General features: G+C 39.7%; 2 protein-coding genes across 2 annotated transcripts; one reads left to right on the top strand and one right to left on the bottom strand.

The window, feature by feature from the left end:
• Nucleotides 1-222: 222 nt before the first annotated feature.
• tyr (tyrosinase) lies at nucleotides 223-2,418 on the top strand. Its single transcript, XM_072461838.1, has 5 exons — nucleotides 223-1,120; nucleotides 1,205-1,421; nucleotides 1,487-1,634; nucleotides 1,707-1,888; nucleotides 1,958-2,418. Exons 1-5 carry the CDS (start codon nucleotides 293-295, stop codon nucleotides 2,203-2,205), a joined length of 1,623 nt encoding a protein of 540 aa, XP_072317939.1. The 5' UTR covers nucleotides 223-292; the 3' UTR covers nucleotides 2,206-2,418.
• Nucleotides 2,419-2,634: 216 nt separating this feature from the next.
• nox4 (NADPH oxidase 4) lies at nucleotides 2,635-16,533 on the bottom strand. Its single transcript, XM_072457913.1, has 18 exons — nucleotides 16,222-16,533; nucleotides 15,997-16,092; nucleotides 13,950-14,060; nucleotides 13,440-13,524; nucleotides 12,193-12,290; nucleotides 11,999-12,026; nucleotides 11,857-11,929; nucleotides 11,070-11,150; nucleotides 10,628-10,787; nucleotides 10,044-10,208; nucleotides 9,835-9,897; nucleotides 8,721-8,781; nucleotides 8,131-8,212; nucleotides 7,211-7,330; nucleotides 7,028-7,136; nucleotides 6,744-6,812; nucleotides 6,017-6,117; nucleotides 2,635-3,068 (listed from the first exon to the last, which is right to left on the bottom strand). The coding sequence occupies exons 1-18, from the start codon at nucleotides 16,276-16,278 to the stop codon at nucleotides 2,948-2,950; spliced, it is 1,680 nt and encodes a 559-aa protein (XP_072314014.1). The 5' UTR covers nucleotides 16,279-16,533; the 3' UTR covers nucleotides 2,635-2,947.
• Nucleotides 16,534-19,910: the final 3,377 nt, after the last annotated feature.

Here is a 19,910-nt window from a genome sequence, read left to right as displayed (position 1 = left end):
TGTGATTGTGTGAGGAGAGCACAAACTGTGTGTGAGTGATCACAATGAAATCACACACTTGGCCCAAGGGCCGCCCCCTAAAACAGCTTAATGAGTAGGGAAGGAGCAGGAGTTTGCTGGCTGGGTGCAAAAAAAGCTGGAGTGGAAGGACGTTTGGAAGAGGGTTAGGTGGTCCTGTAGACATACTTATAGACTGTATGTAGCAGGCAGCTGATGGTAAAGTACACACTTTACCAAGATATTGGGCTGAATCATTTTGAAGATCTTCAAGTTCAAGAGCTCTGACATCATCATGAGAAGTTTGTGTTTGCCGGTACTTCTGCTGGTGCTTCTGGACTGTTGTCTTTGCCAGTTCCCTCGTCCCTGTGCCACCTCTGAGGGGCTGCGAACCAAAGAGTGCTGTCCCGTGTGGGAGGGGGATGGCTCAGCCTGTGGAGCCTTGTCTGGGAGAGGCTTCTGCACAGAAGTGGAAATATCTGATGAGCCACATGGGCCCCAGTATCCTCACACTGGAATTGATGATAGAGAGCGCTGGCCAACAACTTTCTTCAACAGAACGTGCCGTTGTGCTGGAAACTATGGAGGATTTAATTGTGGGGAATGCAGGTTTGGTTACTGGGGGGCCAACTGTGCTGAGTACCGTGAGTCAGTTCGTCGGAACGTCCTAACACTTTCAACTGCAGAACAACAAAAGTTTATTTCGTATCTGAATCTGGCAAAAAACACCTTAAGCCGTGACTATGTCATCTCCACAGGGACAAGAGCAGAGATGGGTGAGAATGGAGAAAATCCAATGTTTTCAGACATAAGTGCTTATGACCTGTTTGTCTGGATGCATTACTATGTGTCCAGAGATGCTTTTCTGGGAGGACCAGGAAATGTTTGGAGAGACATCGACTTTGCCCATGAATCTGCAGCATTTCTGCCCTGGCACAGAGTGTTCCTACTTCATTGGGAGAATGAAATAAGGAAGCTTACAGGAGATTTTAATTTCACCATTCCATATTGGGATTGGAGAAATGCCCAAACCTGTGAGGTGTGCACAGATGCTCTGATGGGTGCACGCAATGCACTCAATCCAAATCTTATCAGTCCTGCTTCTGTCTTCTCATCATGGAAAGTATGATTATTTCTTTATTATTTCAATTTCAATCCAGAAAACTTGGTATTGCCAGATTCCCATTTATATATTTTGTCTATGAAGGTTATCTGCACCCAGCCTGAAGAATACAACAGTAGAGAAGCCCTGTGTAACTCCACAGAGGAGGGTCCACTGCTGCGTAACCCAGGCAATCATGAAACCAACCGCGTGTCACGACTTCCTACAACAGCTGATGTGGAGTTTGTTGTGAACCTGCCCCAGTATGAGACAGGAGCCATGGACAGGTTCTCCAACATGAGCTTCAGGAATGTCCTAGAGGGTAAGAGTTCATAGTTATAGATGAAAACAAGTTTTCTTTCACTATTTTAAAATGTTATCCCTCAGGTTTTGCCAGTCCATCATCAGGTTTGGCAGTGCGTGGTCAAAGCACTATGCACAATGCTCTTCATGTGTTCATGAATGGGACCATGTCATCAGTCCAGGGCTCAGCCAACGACCCAATATTTCTCCTGCACCATGCTTTTATTGACAGGTAGTGCACAGACATAATGTTAACACAATCTAAATGCATTACTACCAGCAGCTGATTCCTTTCCCCCTCTAGTATCTACGAGCGCTGGCTCAGGACCCACCAGCCTCCTCGCTCCATCTACCCCCGGGCCAATGCACCCATTGGTCACAACGATGGTTACTACATGGTGCCATTTATGCCACTTTACAGAAATGGAGAGTATTTTGTATCCAACAGGAATCTGGGTTATGAATATGCCTATCTACTGGATCCAGGTCAGTGGTCACCATAGTATTAGCTTGCTTTTTTGAAGAGTGACATTAAAAAGTGCCTTGTTGTTTCAGGCCAAAGGTTTGTACAGGAGGTTTTGACACCGTACCTGGAGCAGGCTCAGCAGATCTGGCAGTGGCTTTTGGGAGCTGGGCTCTTTGGGGCAGTCCTTGCTGTGCTAATTGTTTCAGTCTTTATTGCTGCCAGAAGAAAGATGAAACGTGATAAGAGGAAGAAGAGAGCTTCCAGTTTTGGAGAGAGACAGCCACTGCTGCAGAGCAGCTCGGAAGAAGGTTCATCTTCATATCAGACACACCTCTAACTGGGACTGGACTTGGATCAGTGACCGCAACTTTACAAAGATGATACCTCATGATGCTTCAAACCAGTCTACACAGGCTTAACTTACTTGTAAGCTGGCACAGCAATGCAATATACATGATGAAAATGACTATGCAGTTGTTAGAAATTTTGGAGTACAGCAGAAAGAAATCTTCTGTATTTTATTTATTGATGCATGCAAGTATAAGATACTACCAGCTACCACTGGAAGCACTTCCATTGTCAAACGACTCTTGTGTTCCATATCACAATATTTGTATCCAGGAAAATAAAGTTAAACATGCAAATGTTGTCTATTTTCTAAGGGGCATGATAGTGAAAATGTTTGAATTAAATAACTGTACCTATAATCCTAATAATAATCATAAATAAAAGACATATTTTTTTGAAGGAAAACATCAACATGTAATAAATTAAAATAATTTATTCATATTATTTCACATAGATCTGAAAATTGGTTCAGAAGCAGTGTAAAAACATTTTACAATTAATGCCACTGTTGTTTTAGACACACAACAGCCAAAAGATAAATTATGGTCATTATAAAACAGTTTGTGGTCTCAGAGTCACTGTCTGTGTCATAGAAACATTGATAAAGACACATACTGTAATTCATTTAATGCAAGCTAAAGATTTTGTTTACATGTTTTGTAAGATGTTCAAGTATCAAAGTTGGTACCAAAAAAAAAAACAATCATGTGAGAAAAACCTGTTGCTCTCTGTCAGCTGAAGGATTCCTTGTTGAATTCAAATATGGTTCCAGTGTGTGGGTTGGAGTTACACAGTCTGTGAAGGGTCCTGGAGATGCTTTTAGGTCCACAACAGAACACCCCCACACTCCTCCTGAAACACAGTAAGTAACGCTGTGATTGGACATCAGCTCGTAAGCATCTGCAGCAGGGCTGAACGATTCACTGCATTTGCAATTGCATTGCGATATTACAAAATGTATAATTGCAGAGGCACATTCAGAAACCACATGTGCGTCCTGCATTTGGAGGTGAATGGAGCCGCTGGCTCCGCCTGTGCGGTGCAGCCACTGTCTGCAGTCTGCAGCTCCTCCAGAGTCCTCCACATGTTTGTGCTCCACTTTTCTCTGCATGGTTCAGGTGCATGTTAGATTGAGTTTATGTGGTGAAAATATCAGCCTTTATAAAGTAAGAGTATCGATATATTAATACTGTCTCAGTAAAGTTTGGGTATTGATACTGCTGAGCAAATATTGATACTAATCTGCATATGTTAATTATAAAACAAGGCATTCATTTTGGACATGTAAGGTTCATTTGTTCTTTTCATTCACGCTCCAGCAGCAGCAGATTGGACTGATCCATCTGTGTCAGGTGTTCAGTTTGATAGAGCCTATTTTAAACTCTTTTTGATACATATATTTATTGAAATGCCTTCAAACATAAGGTTGGACAAGTATCAAGTATCGGTATTGATGAATAAATGACTCTCAAAGTACCTGGTATTGTATCGATACCAAAAATTGTGGTATCGCCCATCCCTATTATATCACTTTCTTTTGCCCCTTATTCCATGTGCGTGTTAGTGGGACCCACTGCTCTCTTCTGCTCCTCCCTTTCTCGTCAAGTCTAATTAGTTAAACTGACACAGCAAACTGTTCCTGCTTTGCCGATATAGGCCTGTTTGTGTATCTCTATGACCTCTCATGTGCGGTAGTGGGAAATGTGACCCCAGCGGTGTGAGCCGGCGCCATCGTGATCTGCAGTGGTGATCCACGATCACCACTGCAGATCAGACTGGCACTGTGTAGTGGCCAAATTAAAAGTTGTACGGTTCCCACTGTGGACAGGTGACCGCGCACAGAGAGGAGAGCAGGAGTTTGGACAATGACCTTCGCTCTGACAATAAATACACAGATATCTCAAACTCTTGGTCTTAATAGGTGAGAAAATAAATGTCAAAGAGCCATCAAATTACAATTTCACTACAAATAGTTCAAATAAAAAAGTAAATTAGAATAGATATTTCAGGCAAATTGAGAAAAAAAATTGGTAAAAATAAAAAAAAGATTTAAAGGCTTTTAAAATAAAAATGCATTTTTTTTATTTTCTTTATGCAATTATGATTTTTGGTCAAATGGGTCAGCCCTCTCTAAAATGGGCGCGTTAACATGTGCACGAATAACCCGGTTATGATCGGGGTTTTTAAATATCCTGGTTTTGTGTAAAAGTAAACACATATTCTGATTTCAATAAGCTGTTATGACAGTATCCTGGTATGAGAAACTCACTGGGATATTCCGATGGTATCCAGAGTACTTTGACATCCTGATTTCTCACACTGCTGCTGTACTGAGCATGTGCAAACTCAACAAACACATTTGGCAGGAGCGGCTCATTTCTCAAAAGGACTCAAACTTTTACAAGGGCTTTTTTTATTTGTATCATTTCATCAATGTTGTCTACTGTACAATACAGCCATCTTTTAACAGCAAAATGACTTCTGTGTCAGTATTGCACTCAGACCGACGCTGCAAAACTCAAGACGTATTTTTCCACTGTTAAAAATTTATTTTCCTGAAGTTGTGACTGCGCTCTATAGGTTCATGCTCTTCTTTGGAACTATCTTGCCCCTGCCACCTAAAAACGTGTGCCAAAAAGCCATAAGTTAGCAAAGTTGATAACATGTTTAGCTCTTTGCCATGTCTGTGCCGTTACTGCTTATAACCGGGTTATTTGTGCACATGTAAACGCACTCAATGAGACTAACACCATGCAGGTGCTTCCTGTAGAGCTAAAATCAAACTGAAAGCAAATACTCATTAAAATGTCTGGAAATCGGAATGCCCTGCTAGGCACTTTGGAATTTGGAGAGAAGTTCAATTTTTTGAGAAATAAATGAGATTTGAGTTGTCTATGTTCATGAACTTTAAAGAGCCTGTGCCTGAAATGTATTAATTTAGCACAGGAAAACAGCTTTACATCATGCAGTGTGTTATAAAAGCAGCATTTAGCTAAATAAATCAGACGGAATGAGAACTTGCCAGTGATACAATTTTCTTTTGTCCAATCAGACACATTGTTGGATGAGAACTACTAAAGGACTAAATTAATTCTGAGTCTTAAAAGATTCACATGAGAATCGTTTGAGAATCTCATGATCCTCTGAGTGCAAAGACTCTTTGAGTGCCTTGAAGGTAGAAAAGGGCTATATAAATGCGATCATTTACCATTTTTTTGTTTACAGAGCCAAAAGTTGTGAGCAAACAAAGCTTTGAGACAATAAAATGTTCAAGCCGAAGCTGTACTACTATCATTTCGTAAAACACAGATCAAACCAGCACTTTTTTATGAATACACCCAGCTAAAAATGGATTAATAGTGATATATTGTGGACTGGGTGTCCACAGACATGGATGAGAACACAGCAGTTTAACTTTATAGCTTTATAGAGGTGAGTAATAATTGTCGTTTTTGCTATTTCCCGTGTTTGTATTTCTGTGTCACTCCGTTTGCTCCTGACGCTCTGCTCGGCTGTTGCAGCAGTGATGTTTCATGGTTATCATAACACAGAAGTCGTGCTGACACCACAAAGATCGCACGCAGCAGCTTAAAAATCACTCATGAGGATCCAAACTCGGGCCACGCCTCCTCAGAAGCATCAGGGCCTAAAGTAAATCGGACAACATATCCTATAGTGTGCTCCGGGCTTTAGTTTGTAACTGAAAACTGTTCTTCACCCATGGTTCAAAATTAGGGCCTTTAATGTTAAAAAGGGGTGTTCTTTTGCCATATATATTTTTACTGTATAGCACTACTCACCCTGCATTGGCCCGTCCAATGTCTTCCAACAGCAGCTTCCACCTGGGGCGCCCAACCTGCAGCCTTGAAGTGAGCACCTGATACTTCTCCTCTGATATGCTCTAGAAGATATGGGAAGAAGGGAAATAAATACAAATTACACACATACAAATATCTACAATTGATTTGCGCTCACCCTCTACGTCTACAATGTTAGAAACAGGTCCACTCATACACACATGCATTCATTTCCTGGGAAGTTTCCTGGCAGTGCTCTTAATCTGTAGTTGTAAATTTCAAATCTACGTGTTTATACATTTACAGTATGTTATCCACCACATAGATCAGGGGTGTCTGACTTTAATTCACTTAAGATAAGGTAAATGTATTGTTGACACATGGCCTTGAAATAGCTTGTAAATTGTAAACACAGCCCTGTCCTTCCCACAGCCTGAGCAAATAATTTCCTCGCAGAGAAATCAAAACCTAGTTTCCTCAAAGTGACAGGCGGAGATATTTATATGCCTACTGCAGGGAGAAGTTACAATGCAGTTACATGGCCGCCACCACCCAGTGAATTTAATGCAAACACATCATTCTTTTCTTAGACCGCTGCCAAAAGTTTCATCTAGGCTAGTCTTTGGACTACTGAACATCTTGAAACTCCACTGACTCTATCCCAATAGCGCGTTCTGCACAGCTGTCTACTGCCCTCTAGTGGCAAAAGTAGGTAGTTTGAATGACTCACCTGCAACTTGTCAGCCTGACTGACATACAGCTTTAGGTTGAAATAGTCAGGTCTGTTTTCCATCCAAAGCTAAACATGAGAACAAAGTGAGTATCATGAAATGTATTATTTGAAATGTATAAATAATTTGGAATATACAATAAAAGTATAACATGAACCTTGAAGAATTTCAAGAAAAGGAAAAAAAAATATTCATTTTGTTACAAGCTAACGAGTAAAGCATGCCATTGCGCTCTACTTCCGACCATTATTATAAACAAACACATCATTAAAATACTTCTGACCTTTTTATGCAGGGCACACAGCAGGTCAGCAAACCAGTAGAAGGACTGGAGCTCTCTGCAGACCCACACGAAGTACAGTCTCTGCAATTTGAAGCCAGCCCACCCGTCACTGACAGAAGTGATAAAACGGTTCATTTTATGTTTCTCGGGTTCATTCAGACCCGGTGACATTATTGAACCTACAGCAAAGCATGAAGCACAGAGGCAAATGGTGTGACTCCTATCCCCCCCGCCACACAAAGGCTGACGTCGTAGTTGAAAACATCTTCTGAAGGACTGCCAAACGGCCCATCCACGTAAATCCTAAAATACACATAAACACACTAATTATAGTTTCAACATGTAATTACATTAATCACTGATGACTCAATGTGGCAACAAAAGGGCTAATAAAATAGTCATCTGGGCAAGAATGCAACAAAATGCAATACTACATGCACTCCAGGCTTTGTAGGAGCTCAAACAAAGCACTTTCAGGTTTTTACTTGAAAACAAAATAGGTCTAAACTGACATCTGCATGACATAATTGAAGTAAATTAAGCTGGTATGGTAGTTTTCACTGTTTCTGAGCCATTATTGTAAGTAATACCAGTAAAAGCTCATGTTCTTTCATGTTTTTCAGGCAAATTATTCTATCGTGATTCAAAAGATGATGTTGTATTTTCATGTGAATTGCTTAATTGCCATGGTGATGAAGACCATTGCCATAACTTTAAACCCATGAATAGTCACCATGCTATAGAAAGGAGAAAGAACACTGTAAACTTAATGTTTTGCTGTAGTGTGTTTGTTATTACCATATGCTTCGAGCGCCTCAAAAAAGATGCTTGTAATGGCACTAAAAAGCATAAACTAATGACATCTCAGTTACAAAGGGCATACACTAAGTTTACAGAGGTTTATAGGGTTGTTAGTTTTAATTCACCCTTTCCCTGAGCCCCCAATGACACTTTGCATCAATGACTTTTTCATACACAAAGCAGGAAGAAGAGGGGTCAGAGGTCAGGAGGGCAAAACCTCTGACCCCTGTGATTTTGAGCCTTCGTTAGATATTATGTCAGCAGCGTCACACACACACACACACACACATGCAAGTACGCACTTGGGATATCTCCTCTGTTGCACCATGGGAAGGATTTCGAGGCCCAGCTTTGGTGGGGGGAGTAGAAGCTGTGTGAACCGGTCTGAGGGAGAAGAAAAGATATAAACTGATCTACTTTAACATCAAGTTTACGATTATATGTACATTTTTACCATGATGGAAAATGTAATTCATGTACAGTAGACTATACAGTATGTTGTAAAAACATTCAGGCAATATCCGGCAAATTAGGGCCAAAACAAATAAAGACGCTTCCTGTTTTCTGAAAACAGCTGAAAACACATACTGTAGCTACTGAAAGATTCTGTCTGTGGCCCCCAAAAGTCAATTTCCTGTACAATGACCTGTGTAATATAGTTTATATATTCTTTACTGTATTTATTATTTATTTATGGTTCCCTGCCCAGCAGTGGCTTTACGAACAGTAGAAACATATTTATTGCAATCGTGACAAAACTGCTGCCAATTTGTCTCGACATACGACAGACAGGACATCTTGTGGACTTGATAGGGAAGAGATTGTTCCAAGTTTTGTCTTGTTCTTGTAGTAGTGTCATACAGTCCATGTATTAGCATGTGTGTGAACCCACCAGTCCAGTCACCAACAACCCTCAGATGGATGCCAAAACTTTGCTTGTTCTGCGAGGGGCACTGTGAAAAGTTATAAGAATCCAAATTAAACTCAAAATCGGCCTTTGGCAATGAGTTTTACATAGAATGCGAATCAATCTGTTGTTGCTTTTAAGGGTCAGCTTAAAACATTTTTATTTAGTCAGGCCTTCTAATTGCTTTTGCTTTAGGGACTGATTTGACTGTATATTGTTGTATATGTATTGCTCACTGTACATTTTTTGTGTTTTTATTGTTTTATTCTGTGTTTTTGTGAAGCACTTTGTGACTCCTGTCTGTGAAAGGTGCTATACAAATAACATTTACTTACTTACTTACTGACAATGAAAGCATTTGTGTTTATCCAAGTGTACCATATTGTACTATTCATAGTCTTCTAGCAACAGAACCAACCGCATGGTAATAATGATGGATAAATATTGATTAGGTTTTTAGGTGAACATACATTCATCAGTATTAACCGACTCTGCAATAAGTACATAAAAAGCTGTCAGTTGGCACAAAACTGGCTCCGTTGCAAGAACCAATTGAAAACGCAAAGATTTACATTCCAAAAAGCAAAGACACGTGAGCCATCAAACTAAGACATCTTAAACATTGGCATGGTCTTCATTTTCTCCAACAATGTGCACACCTCACACACTGACTAGCCCTCCAGTCGGCAGGTCTCATTACGAGCCTCAGGGGTCTGTCTGCTTCCTGACAGTGTGATAGCTCAAACCTTTATAACACACCAGCAAAGGCATGTGCGCACGTGAAATCAAGTGAGTCTTTGTGCACACCTTTTATTATGTCTTGCTCTGTTATGTTTAGACCTTCTGAGTCCTTTTTTCCGCTCTTAAGGAGTACAAAACAAAGTAAATATATATTGAGAACCCATTTGTCACTCAAATGCAAACCAGAGACGACAGGATGTTGAACATAAGAAACATTCTCAACGTTGCCAGAGGGAAGGTTTATGAGTAAAATAATATGGGTATTAGTCGTACGTGTGTAATGTATGTGTGCGCGCTTTTGCATTTAGGTCACGGGTAAGAAATGGTACGGAAAAGGTGAGTTGCATAATCCTCTTACCGTTGTCAGCGTGAAGGGATGGTTCTCAAATGAAGAGACACCTGGACAGTTAAGTAGAATATACTGCGAAGATAGACAAAAGAGAGAGAGGATTATAGAGACCAGGATGTAGAGACCAGGAGAAACATAATATCAGATCAAATAACCTCAAATCCAGCTCTTTTTGGACTATATTTTCCAATTCAGATTCACAGCCAAGTAGGTCTCACCTGTCCTGGGCGGGCTTTGAAGTTTTTCTTGACCATGCGCAGTTCCATGACGTTACAAGGGAGTCTCAGGGCGGTCACTATGGTCACAGGGTCACTACTCCGGATATAGCGGTAGACACGCTCGGCGCAGTACAGACACAGGGGGGCCGACACCCAAAGCCAAGTCTAACACAGAAAACAACACCTTCAGTTAATCACGTATATCGTATTGTTTAGTCATGAAGCCATTATTTGTATTCTTTTCAACAAAAAGTAGCAAAAACAAAAAAACTTGAATTGCCATCAGTACACAAGTAGGTTTAAGGGGATTTTATGGGACCAGTTTGTTGCCTGACGACCACGCGCAAACACATAATCACACACAGAGGAGGAAACACGCGCACCAACAAAGGGCCTCATGTTAGAAGAGGATGCCAGCCCCTCCCGAACAACACTACCCCTCTAATAATAAAGTGAGCCAACTCCCGCATGACGACTCCCATGTTGTAAGTGAACACACACAGTATTTACTCCTGAACTGCAAAGTCAAAACTATTGCATCTTCGCCCCCAAATCCCAGTCTCAAAAGTACTGCGCATGGTTACCTGGGGATAGTGATGGTGGAAACGTGGCTCCTCCCTGCACAGCGGCTCTCCATCCCCAGGCTGCTCCGCCTCGTCTCTCTGCTGCGCCGGGCCGCTCTGGTTTGAGCTGAGGCAACCGGGGGGATGTGTCTCCATGTTGGTCTGGTACTTCAAGGCTCCACTGGATGAAAAAGAAAGAGGTAAAGATACTTATAGTTTGGGCCTCGTTTTTTTGTTCAAGATAAAATGTGAGCCTGGTTGAATATAAATCGATGCACAGTACTATATATGACATGCAATTTATGTTTAAAGGTGCACTATGTAACTTTTCTGCTTGTCTCTATGGAGATGTTATTGCTTTGCCTGGAATATTCCACTGTAGGACATTTATTGAAGTGTTTTTCGTGCTTAAGACAGCCACACATGCTTTCGTTGTATATGCATTTGTACATCAGACACGTACCCAACAATGTGCATCATCAGGATTATGTAGAAAACTATAAAAAGGTTGTGTATGTACCAGAAGATCTCATAATTGGAAGCCCTGTAACACAAACATAAATCAAATAAAGATCAAAGTGAATGCTTAGGTTCTGTACCAAAGTGACATTAAATAGAATATGTGTTAAACACTGCGTGACAACACACAGCGACACCAATAGAAGTATTTTAGGACCTAAAGTTGGTTCAGTGGCAGACTCTCAGGCTCCTAGCTCAAAGTAAAGCAAGCAGAACATCAGAGGTCAGCATGAAAGGGTCACTACACTCAACAGCCCCTCATAAAAACACAAATCATTCACATAATAGTTTAAAAAGATCAGCAACTCTTTTGAAAATGAGCTAATCCAAATGTCCTCTCCAAGCCTAAAGATTTTCATGACATTAGATTAAAAAAATTAAAAACGTATTCAAAATGTATAATGCATTTGACTACAATCCAAGTGGGTTTACAGCCTTGAGTCTTGTGAAAAAGTGCTTTTCAAGAAAGGAAAGAGAAACAGAAACACACTCCAGAGTTCAAAATAAGACATGTGCACAACAGGTGACCCGCGGTGACCTGGGTAATGACAGAGCTGAGAGGGGAACACTTAGGCAGGATTTGCTCCCTGACAGATCTCTGGCTCTGCTTGTTTCCATCTCACAACAGGTGAGTCATGATGTTCGAAGACAAAGGTGAACGGCATTTGCTGAGACAGGTCTGGATTGTCTGCACCACACAATAGGGTTCATATACCAGGATTAACATTTACCTTATGCAGTGGAATGATGAGGTCAGCATCAAAAATAGGATGAGAACCAACAATATCCCAGTGACACCTGGGACTGAACAGAAGCACATACATTGAATTATACACATTTTCATGTATATTCACAATTTAAAAGGGAACCTACTTGTAGTTAAAACAATCATCTTTGGATCCTGAAAAGATAAAACAGAATATAAGTTGTCAAAAGATAACAGTATAGAATAGTAGTCTGATTACCTTGGCACTAAATGAAGCACAACAATTATGAGAATATGTTGATGCAACACATTATTATATAGTCTATACTACTACAGTAGAAATGTGCACACATTTCCTCACCTCTCCTTTGTAGCGGGCAAAATTGAGAGCAGGGTATTCTTCTGAATAGCTCACACTGAAGTTGACAACATTCACAAGATGGGCAGAAACATGCACAACTATAAAAGAAAAGAACATACAATACACAATGAGTGTAATTATTTATGCAAATTAAGTAATTATCTACAGACTGAGACACTTTGTCCAAGAAATAAAAAGTCAGCAAAATATCTCCCTGACTCACAGTGTGAAACTCCCACATCATGACATCATGGGTCAGACATGCAGCTGTGATAGAATCATCGCCATAATAAAGAGACACTGGGGCCCTTTTCTCAGATAAAGCCACACTCCTCGTGCACTGTCGCTGGCTTTCCCTCTATTCCATACCATTCCTCCATTCCTTTGCCTTTAGAGACACAAATGGAAGGACACAAACCAATACAATTTCAGGAGACGGAATTTGTCGTTGGTTTAAGTTTAAATGAAAGGTTTTATAAAAGCTACCAAAGTAAGGTAACATGGAGCGAAACATGCTCATGATTCCAGGTTTGACTTCTGTGTGAAAGACATATTTGTTCACATCTTTTAAGGCACTTTGGATCCGTTTTTGTAAAGTGTTGTACAAATTGACTGATTGATTGCTAGTTTGAGTGGAGTTTGCATGTTCTTGTCTGTGTCTGGGGGGTTTCTTCCAGACACAATACAATACTACATCCTCCAGCTAAGGTCTTGGCCAAGTTCATCTCAAGATCTGGAGATGGGTCTCCGGGCGCTGCTCTGCGGTCGCCCACAGCTCCCGACAGGCTGCCCCAGTGGTATTGAAGGATGGATCAAATGCAGTACCAATTTCCCTATGGAGACAATAAAGTGTTCTGTACCTTCACTTTAAACAAACTAATACTAATACTCTAGGGTGCTTTTTTTAAAATGACATTTATAGTCCTCAGCCCTTGTGAGCATATCAGTGTCTACAAGCTGATGTCTGTGACACATATGGCATTCAGCAGTTTAATGTACTGTACTATGGAATATCCTGTACAGACAGATATCGTGCAGGAATACAGCTGTTCTCATGATGTCATGACGAGACTCACGAGAGCACAAAGGCACAACACGACTCCAAATAAACACACAGCAACCTCCGGAAAGATCTCACAGCTGGTAGTGCAGGAATGCTGAGCCAGCCCCAGACCACTCCTCCACTATCAACACCAACACATGATGCAGGGGCTTTATGGGCAGAGCAGAGGAGGGACACTGCTTACCCGAGAAGATGCAGATGGCAACTCCACACGCAACATGAAAGGTCTTACTCTTGTCCAACAGTCTGCGTGTCTTTCTGCTGGACATCTGAAAAAGTGTGCCAACAATTACTCATATATAATCACAAAGAGAAATAATGGAAAGTTTAAATTGTGATCAGCTGTATGACTCGCGGGGAAGGGTGTGCCCGGCTTTCTATTTGTTTGATTTAATAGATATCTATGGGACAAGATCTTGCGTTGAATGAGTTTGCAAGATAAAAGATCGTGCACACATCTGGCTTGGACAATACAAAACAGCTGAGCGTCTGTCAGATACGTCTAATGAGAAGTGGTTGTTCCAAAAAGCAGTTCTACGATGTCGCAACATTTAATTAAAAAGGTCAAAATCGCAAAGTGAATGATAAACTATGTCAAATTCTCATCTTGTCTCGTTCTCGTGGACCCAATCTCATGTTTCATCAGTTCATTGATCTAAATTACTGCTAGTATTGTCCTATATAACTTGTCTACCTTCTGCGTTCCTCGGACAAACGTGAGGAGCGACCGGCACATGGGCAGCAGGACCAGGCTGCAGTTCAGGTTGAGCACTGAAGCAGAGGCACGGCTGATACAGAGCCCCAGCTGAGAGAAAGACAAAATGTAGGCATCATAAAAATCACTGGTGCATGAAGCAAACACAAACTATTTAGATGTTTTTTTTGTTGTTTCTTATAATGAAATACTAAGCACAGGCGTTTGGTACAATTCCCCCTCACATACTGTATTTTCTGGACTATAAGTCGCACTTTTTTCATAGTTTTGGCCGGGGTGCGACTTATACTTATATTTATTCTTATATACTTACACTCCGGAGCGACTTATATGTGATATTATTTGTTATTTTCACAGTTGCGACCGCATTTCATACTCCAGTGCGACTTATGTATGTCTTTTTCTTCTCTATTATGCATTTTTTGGCTGTTGCGTCTTATAGTCCGGAAAATACGGTAAAACACAAAAAAACACTTTCTTGTGTGCGCTGCAGGTGCCGTCTCCTCAGATTATTCCCACGACTGTAAAACACATCTAATTGTTAGCTGATGCTGTGGAGGGCTAATGAGGCAGAAAGTTCATGTGTACAGTCAGATTCAAACACAAAAAGGCTAATGTAGAAAATGTCTTCATCTTTTTTTCTTTTTCTTTTTTGTACCAAGTATCACTACAGCACACACATTGATAATAACTTTATAAACATCGCTCTGTGGCTCTCTGGGAACGAAATGCATCCAAACCACAAACATGAGATCCGATTTCCGCCACATTTTTTTTTCCAACATTCCCCTGAACCTACATTATCTTATCGTGTGCACAAACGAACACGGGTGAAGACTAATGAACTTGCTCCCTTTGGCGAGGCATCAAATGTGGCAGCAGCGTGCCCACACATGCCCCTCTGCCCCCGGCTCTGTCTGCACACATCATGAACACCCAACACATGCTTCAGTTCTAGCATCTAATAATATCAAGTACCGACACTTTACGGCCCGGTTGCCTTCGCACACAGTCTATTTCCAAAGACAGTGTTTAGTAATGTCTTTATAAATGCCTTTCTGTTTCAGGAACCAATTATTATTATGTATGATTATTCTTTTTTTTAAGAGTGGTTTTATCTAGCTTGACTTTCTTGCCATGGCTAGTCTTATCTATAGTGTTTAAGAAGAAGAGCTTTTTCCACTTATTATCGACGCATTTTCTGTCTTATATCTTTTCTGTTTGTTTTCAAAAGTATATACACTGAACGAAAAAGAACACGGAATGCAAAACACGACACAGAGAGAGATAGTAAAGGGACTAAAGGAAAACAAGAGACGTTCAAAAAAGCTTTGTCAAATACTGTCCAACATGAATGTCTTTGTCTAGTCCAAAGTTTGTGAAATTAATGTTATATTTTTTCAATTTTTCTTATGTTTATTACTCTGTCATTCGGTTCAGTTTGAGTCATTCATTTCTTTGTGACAGCTTTTTCCCCCTGCAGCCAGAAGTATGCGCCAAAGGTATCCATCCATTCATTGTGCTCGTTGCAGGAGTTTTGAGACCCAAATACAAAGTTCTGAAGTAAAGTTGAATGTCAATATTAAAAATGGTTTGTAAGTGCTTTGTTACTCTCAGTCCAATCATTCTGAAGAGGAGAACTTTCCCAAACACACATGGTAATGGTGGCCACTTGGACATGGTGATATAACAAACATGTGATTTATACATTTAAACATGTTCCCATTCTTCATCTGTCTGAACAAAATGACCTTCTCTTTCCCGCTTATTTTTTATGTATTTAGTAGAACGGCTGCCAGATTATCACTGAATGAATTACTGTGAATTATCAATACATTTATATAGTTTATATATTATTCCCCTTGAAAGTTCAGATGTATATGCCTCAATAAAGATTTTTGTCAGAGGGTTTGACTGGTCTGTGTTGATTTGTCTAAACTCCTCAGATATTATCCATGCATCTTCAACATCAACAGACATGTTTACATCTAGTACATGTCATTTGGACTTTAGGAAAAGGTCTTACCCCAAGCATCTTGTGTAGGTAGTAATATTGTGGTCCAGTGGAATAGAGAAGAAAGGTCCTCACAAATAACCAGGCATTCGTCCCCAGCCACAGCAACTGGACAAAACAGAAGTGATTTCATTTTCCCTGTGAGAAACTGCAAATCTCCTAAATAATGTGTCCCTGCTGCTGCTGCTCCTGCTGCTGTTGTTGTTGCTTTTTGTAGTAGTTGAAAACTTTTCTCACCAAGATGAAGTGCTTTGCCCCTTCGTTGGCCGCCCAGCTCCGCACCGACACGACCATGATGTCTCCAACCCAAACACGGAGCAGCTGAGCACCGCTTCACTGAAAAGACTGAGTGGTGAACAGATAAGAGAAGGAGGTCCTAGTCCGTCCCCCTGCAGGAAAAGTCTGCCGGGCCGGGGTCTGTGTCTGTGGTGGTCGGACCCTCTTCTATCCAGACCACGCTCCGGTCGCCTGTGCGCTCATCCGGCCCCCTCAGCCCAGATCTCACCCCACAAACCAACCACGAACCAGTCAGAAGAGTCGAAAGGCTGCAGCAGCATCTCTTCAAAGCGCAACGTGACTTAACGCCGCGAGAGTGCACCGGCAACTGTAGAGCTCTGTTGTGTCGCTAGAGGGCGCCACGACAATGAATAACTATAGCGTTGATGAAGGCTACGGTCTATGTTTTGGGTAGAGTAAAGTTACTAAAAAATATTATAATAATAAGAATGATAATAATAATAATAATATAATGTTAATAATAATAATAATAATAATAATAATAATAATAATAATGATAATAATAATAATAATAATAATAATAGTAATAATATTAGGCCATCTCAAATAGAAGTACAAAGTAGTGGTCCAAGAAATGACTCAAGTAAGAGAAACTGTCTGGACGTAACATTCGATTTGTAATTAGAAATGTATGTAATTGGAAGAACAAAACTTTAAATAATGCACAAAACATTTGAAAAACGAAATCATATCTGAAGGAGCGGTGCAAGAAGTTCAAACGTTCAAATCCTTTCATACTGTCAACATAAAGCTTTTGTCACTGTAGGTTTTAATCACGGTGGGAAGAGGAATCAACACGTTTACTGGAGTAAGAGTACGTCAATTGAAATATTACTCAAGTAGGATTAGTTATAGTGTTAAAACGTTACTCCAAGAAGTACAATGTCTTGAAAAAGTTACTCAAGTAAATTAGTACTACAGACCTCTTATTTTGAAGGGATTTATTTTTTATACCATGTGTCCCTTAATACTGGTCTTTATGGTTCCACTTATATATATTTCAGAGAAGGTCAAACAGAATAATACAACATAGCCTAAATAAAAGAAAGAAAGAATTCAGGTGTAAATAAATAATGTAATGTAAATTACAAAGACAAAACCTACAGATATCAGGGATGTCACGTACTGCAACAATAACATGGTATTAACATAAAAGTCTTAATTAGTATTTATATTTATGCCCCAATGAGTATTCATATGTTAACACAAGTGTTTAATATTGCATAGACTTGGACAGATTTAATAATTACAGGTTGATCCAAAGGAGGTTTATTTTCTAACTAAGCTTACCAAAAAGTATTATATCTAAGTGTATTTATTTAGTTATTTTGAACTAATAATTTTATAGTTTACTTTCTAAATACTATTTAGACTTATACTTAACACGTTCATTTTAACTATACTCATATAAGTATACTAATTATATACTATATATGTTATATTATGTATATTATGTACTTGAGTCTACAGTTATAGCTGTGGTAAAAAGTATTTATACATTTTCATTCAATCTTATATTTGTTGTGATCGGCAATTCAGTTTAAGCCACTTAGGACTATGCTGTGAGCCTCATTTGTCATGCACACTGTGTAGATGAACCAGACAGAAAATAATTTCTCCTGATGTTTATTGGCATAAGATATTCACCTCGATTTATGTGGTTCCTCTATTAATTAATGACTGGTTACAGTATTTGTTAACACAGGATCACACATGTCACACATGACAGTTATTAGTCCCGTTCATCTGGATTTGGCAATGTGTACAGTTTATCAACAGTTTCAAAAAACGCACATTTCTTCAATATCATATCAGGGCAAATGGCACCTATGGCACATTCACTTCCATGAATGTGCCATATGTGCCATAGTAATCTCTCTACATTTATCTGTGAATCTTTACACAAAGGCGTGTCAGATTTTGCTAGCTCCTCAACTCAAACATTGACAGTATCCTGGATTTTGATGTTCACACTTAAGTTTCAAGATAACCTAGCCGTTGATAAAAACTAATTTTTCCATTATTCAAAAGTTCAATAACTTGATTCAAAATAGGCCAAATGCTACATTTTGAACTCTTAAACACTGGTGCGCTGTCACAATTCCAAATTAACGTCAAGTCAACTTTTCCGAGAACTCCACTGCCACGCAGCTTTTTGTCATTCTGACTGTATGTCAGCGACAATCCCAGGCACTCCCGCACTTTGAGTAAAACGGGCACTGTGGTCTTGCAAAAGCTGCTTAATCTGGACTCACATGGGGAAGACAAGAAACCTTTTTTCAAGTTTGCATAGGTAAAGTGTGTGCTACACGATTCACATCGATCACGACAGTTAGCTCTTGTGCCAAAGTATTTTAAACAGCATTCACAATAAAGGTGAACTTCAAATGTTGATGAGCTTCCAAATTCATTTTGAAATGGATAATGTGAAGATGGGATCAACCCTGGGAATATGATGTTGAACATTTCCAGCAGATGGGTCAGTGCTTGACCAGTAAGATTATTCCACAAACATGGACATCAGCATGAGTCTGCTCTCTGCTCTTGAAAGTGGAGCACTAGGATACAGGGGCTCATCACCAGGATACAGGGGCTTGTCACCAGCATCTTCATTTACCTAAGAAAGGAAAACACACAAATCAATAAAATAGCAATTCAATATTATTCAGGACGGCTATGAGCCTTTGCAGTAATATGAATTCTCGCAATATTTGTCGATTAACACAAAAAAATTTGCACAGTTTTTTTTGGGGGAATTGGGCCCCGCAAATCATTCATGTTCAGTCTTTTAACAGTGGTTTGAATAAAAACAAAAATAAGAACTTTGAAGTACATTTTAAATTGACTTTCATAAACTCAAAGTAGACTTGGAAGTCTTTAGGTAGTAAACTAAAAGTCTACCTAGAAGTACATTTTAAATTTACTTTCATAAACTAAAAGCGTACTCCTAAAATACTTAAAGTTTACTTAGAAGTGTACTTATATAAACTCAAAAGTGGGCCAATTTAGTCCCAAGAAGTATACTTCTATGTAAACTACAGTAAACTTGCATTGGTATACTTGCTGTACCATAAGAAGTATACTTAAGTGTACTCAACTATACCTAATAATGTTTACTAGAAGTATACTTATTTTTGGTAAGGTAACTATAGTTGCAGAAAAGGAATACCGGTACTAGTATTTCTGAAAGTTGTTAGCCTACTTTAAAATGGTGAAACTGGAGCAGAAGCACTGTCTTTGTAGAATAACAGGTTATTGTGTGAGCCTAACCCAATTCACACACGCTTTCAAGAGATCTAGTTTGTAAAATTCTTAAATTCTAAAAAGATATATATTCTGTTTTACAAAAGGTGCATATTCGTTATTATCGGGTTTATTATTTAGTTTCATAGGCTGATAATTGCACTACTTTGCTGTAATCTTGTTCAATGCCTTAAAGCCTGATGCTGAGAGCTGTGGAGCGTGTCCTCCCTAAATTCCAGAGGGTGGAGCCTGTCCCACAGCTTGAAACCCAAACTGAAGCACAGTTACACAGCTGTTCAGAAGGCCACAAGCGGTGATGCGCTTGGATTTTAGATTAAGAAGTAATGGTAAGATAATTATGAAGTTTCATTTTTAATTGATTGAGG

This window comes from Eucyclogobius newberryi, unplaced genomic scaffold (genome assembly GCF_026437365.1).
Source record: "Eucyclogobius newberryi isolate DKJ021-1_F unplaced genomic scaffold, fEucNew1.0.hap1 SCAF_10, whole genome shotgun sequence".
Classification (NCBI taxonomy): domain Eukaryota; kingdom Metazoa; phylum Chordata; class Actinopteri; order Gobiiformes; family Gobiidae; genus Eucyclogobius; species Eucyclogobius newberryi.
Note: the sequence above shows the minus strand (reverse complement) of the source record. Positions and strands in the feature narration are given on the sequence as shown.

What these genes read in the sequence shown, in the direction of transcription:
- tyr (XM_072461838.1), top strand. Translation starts at nt 293, where the DNA reads ATGAGAAGTTTGTGTTTGCCGGTACTTCTGCTGGTGCTTCTGGACTGT. An exon ending in CTGTCTTCTCATCATGGAAA is followed by an intron (nt 1,121 to 1,204) that starts GTATGATTATTT and finishes TTGTCTATGAAG; the next exon opens with GTTATCTGCACCCAGCCTGA. An exon ending in CTTCAGGAATGTCCTAGAGG is followed by an intron (nt 1,422 to 1,486) that starts GTAAGAGTTCAT and finishes GTTATCCCTCAG; the next exon opens with GTTTTGCCAGTCCATCATCA.
- nox4 (XM_072457913.1), bottom strand. Translation starts at nt 16,278, where the DNA reads ATGGTCGTGTCGGTGCGGAGCTGGGCGGCCAACGAAGGGGCAAAGCAC. An exon ending in TCATCATTCCACTGCATAAG is followed by an intron (nt 11,151 to 11,856) that starts GTAAATGTTAAT and finishes TTTGTGTTACAG; the next exon opens with GGCTTCCAATTATGAGATCT. An exon ending in CAACAGAGGAGATATCCCAA is followed by an intron (nt 7,331 to 8,130) that starts GTGCGTACTTGC and finishes TGTGTATTTTAG; the next exon opens with GATTTACGTGGATGGGCCGT.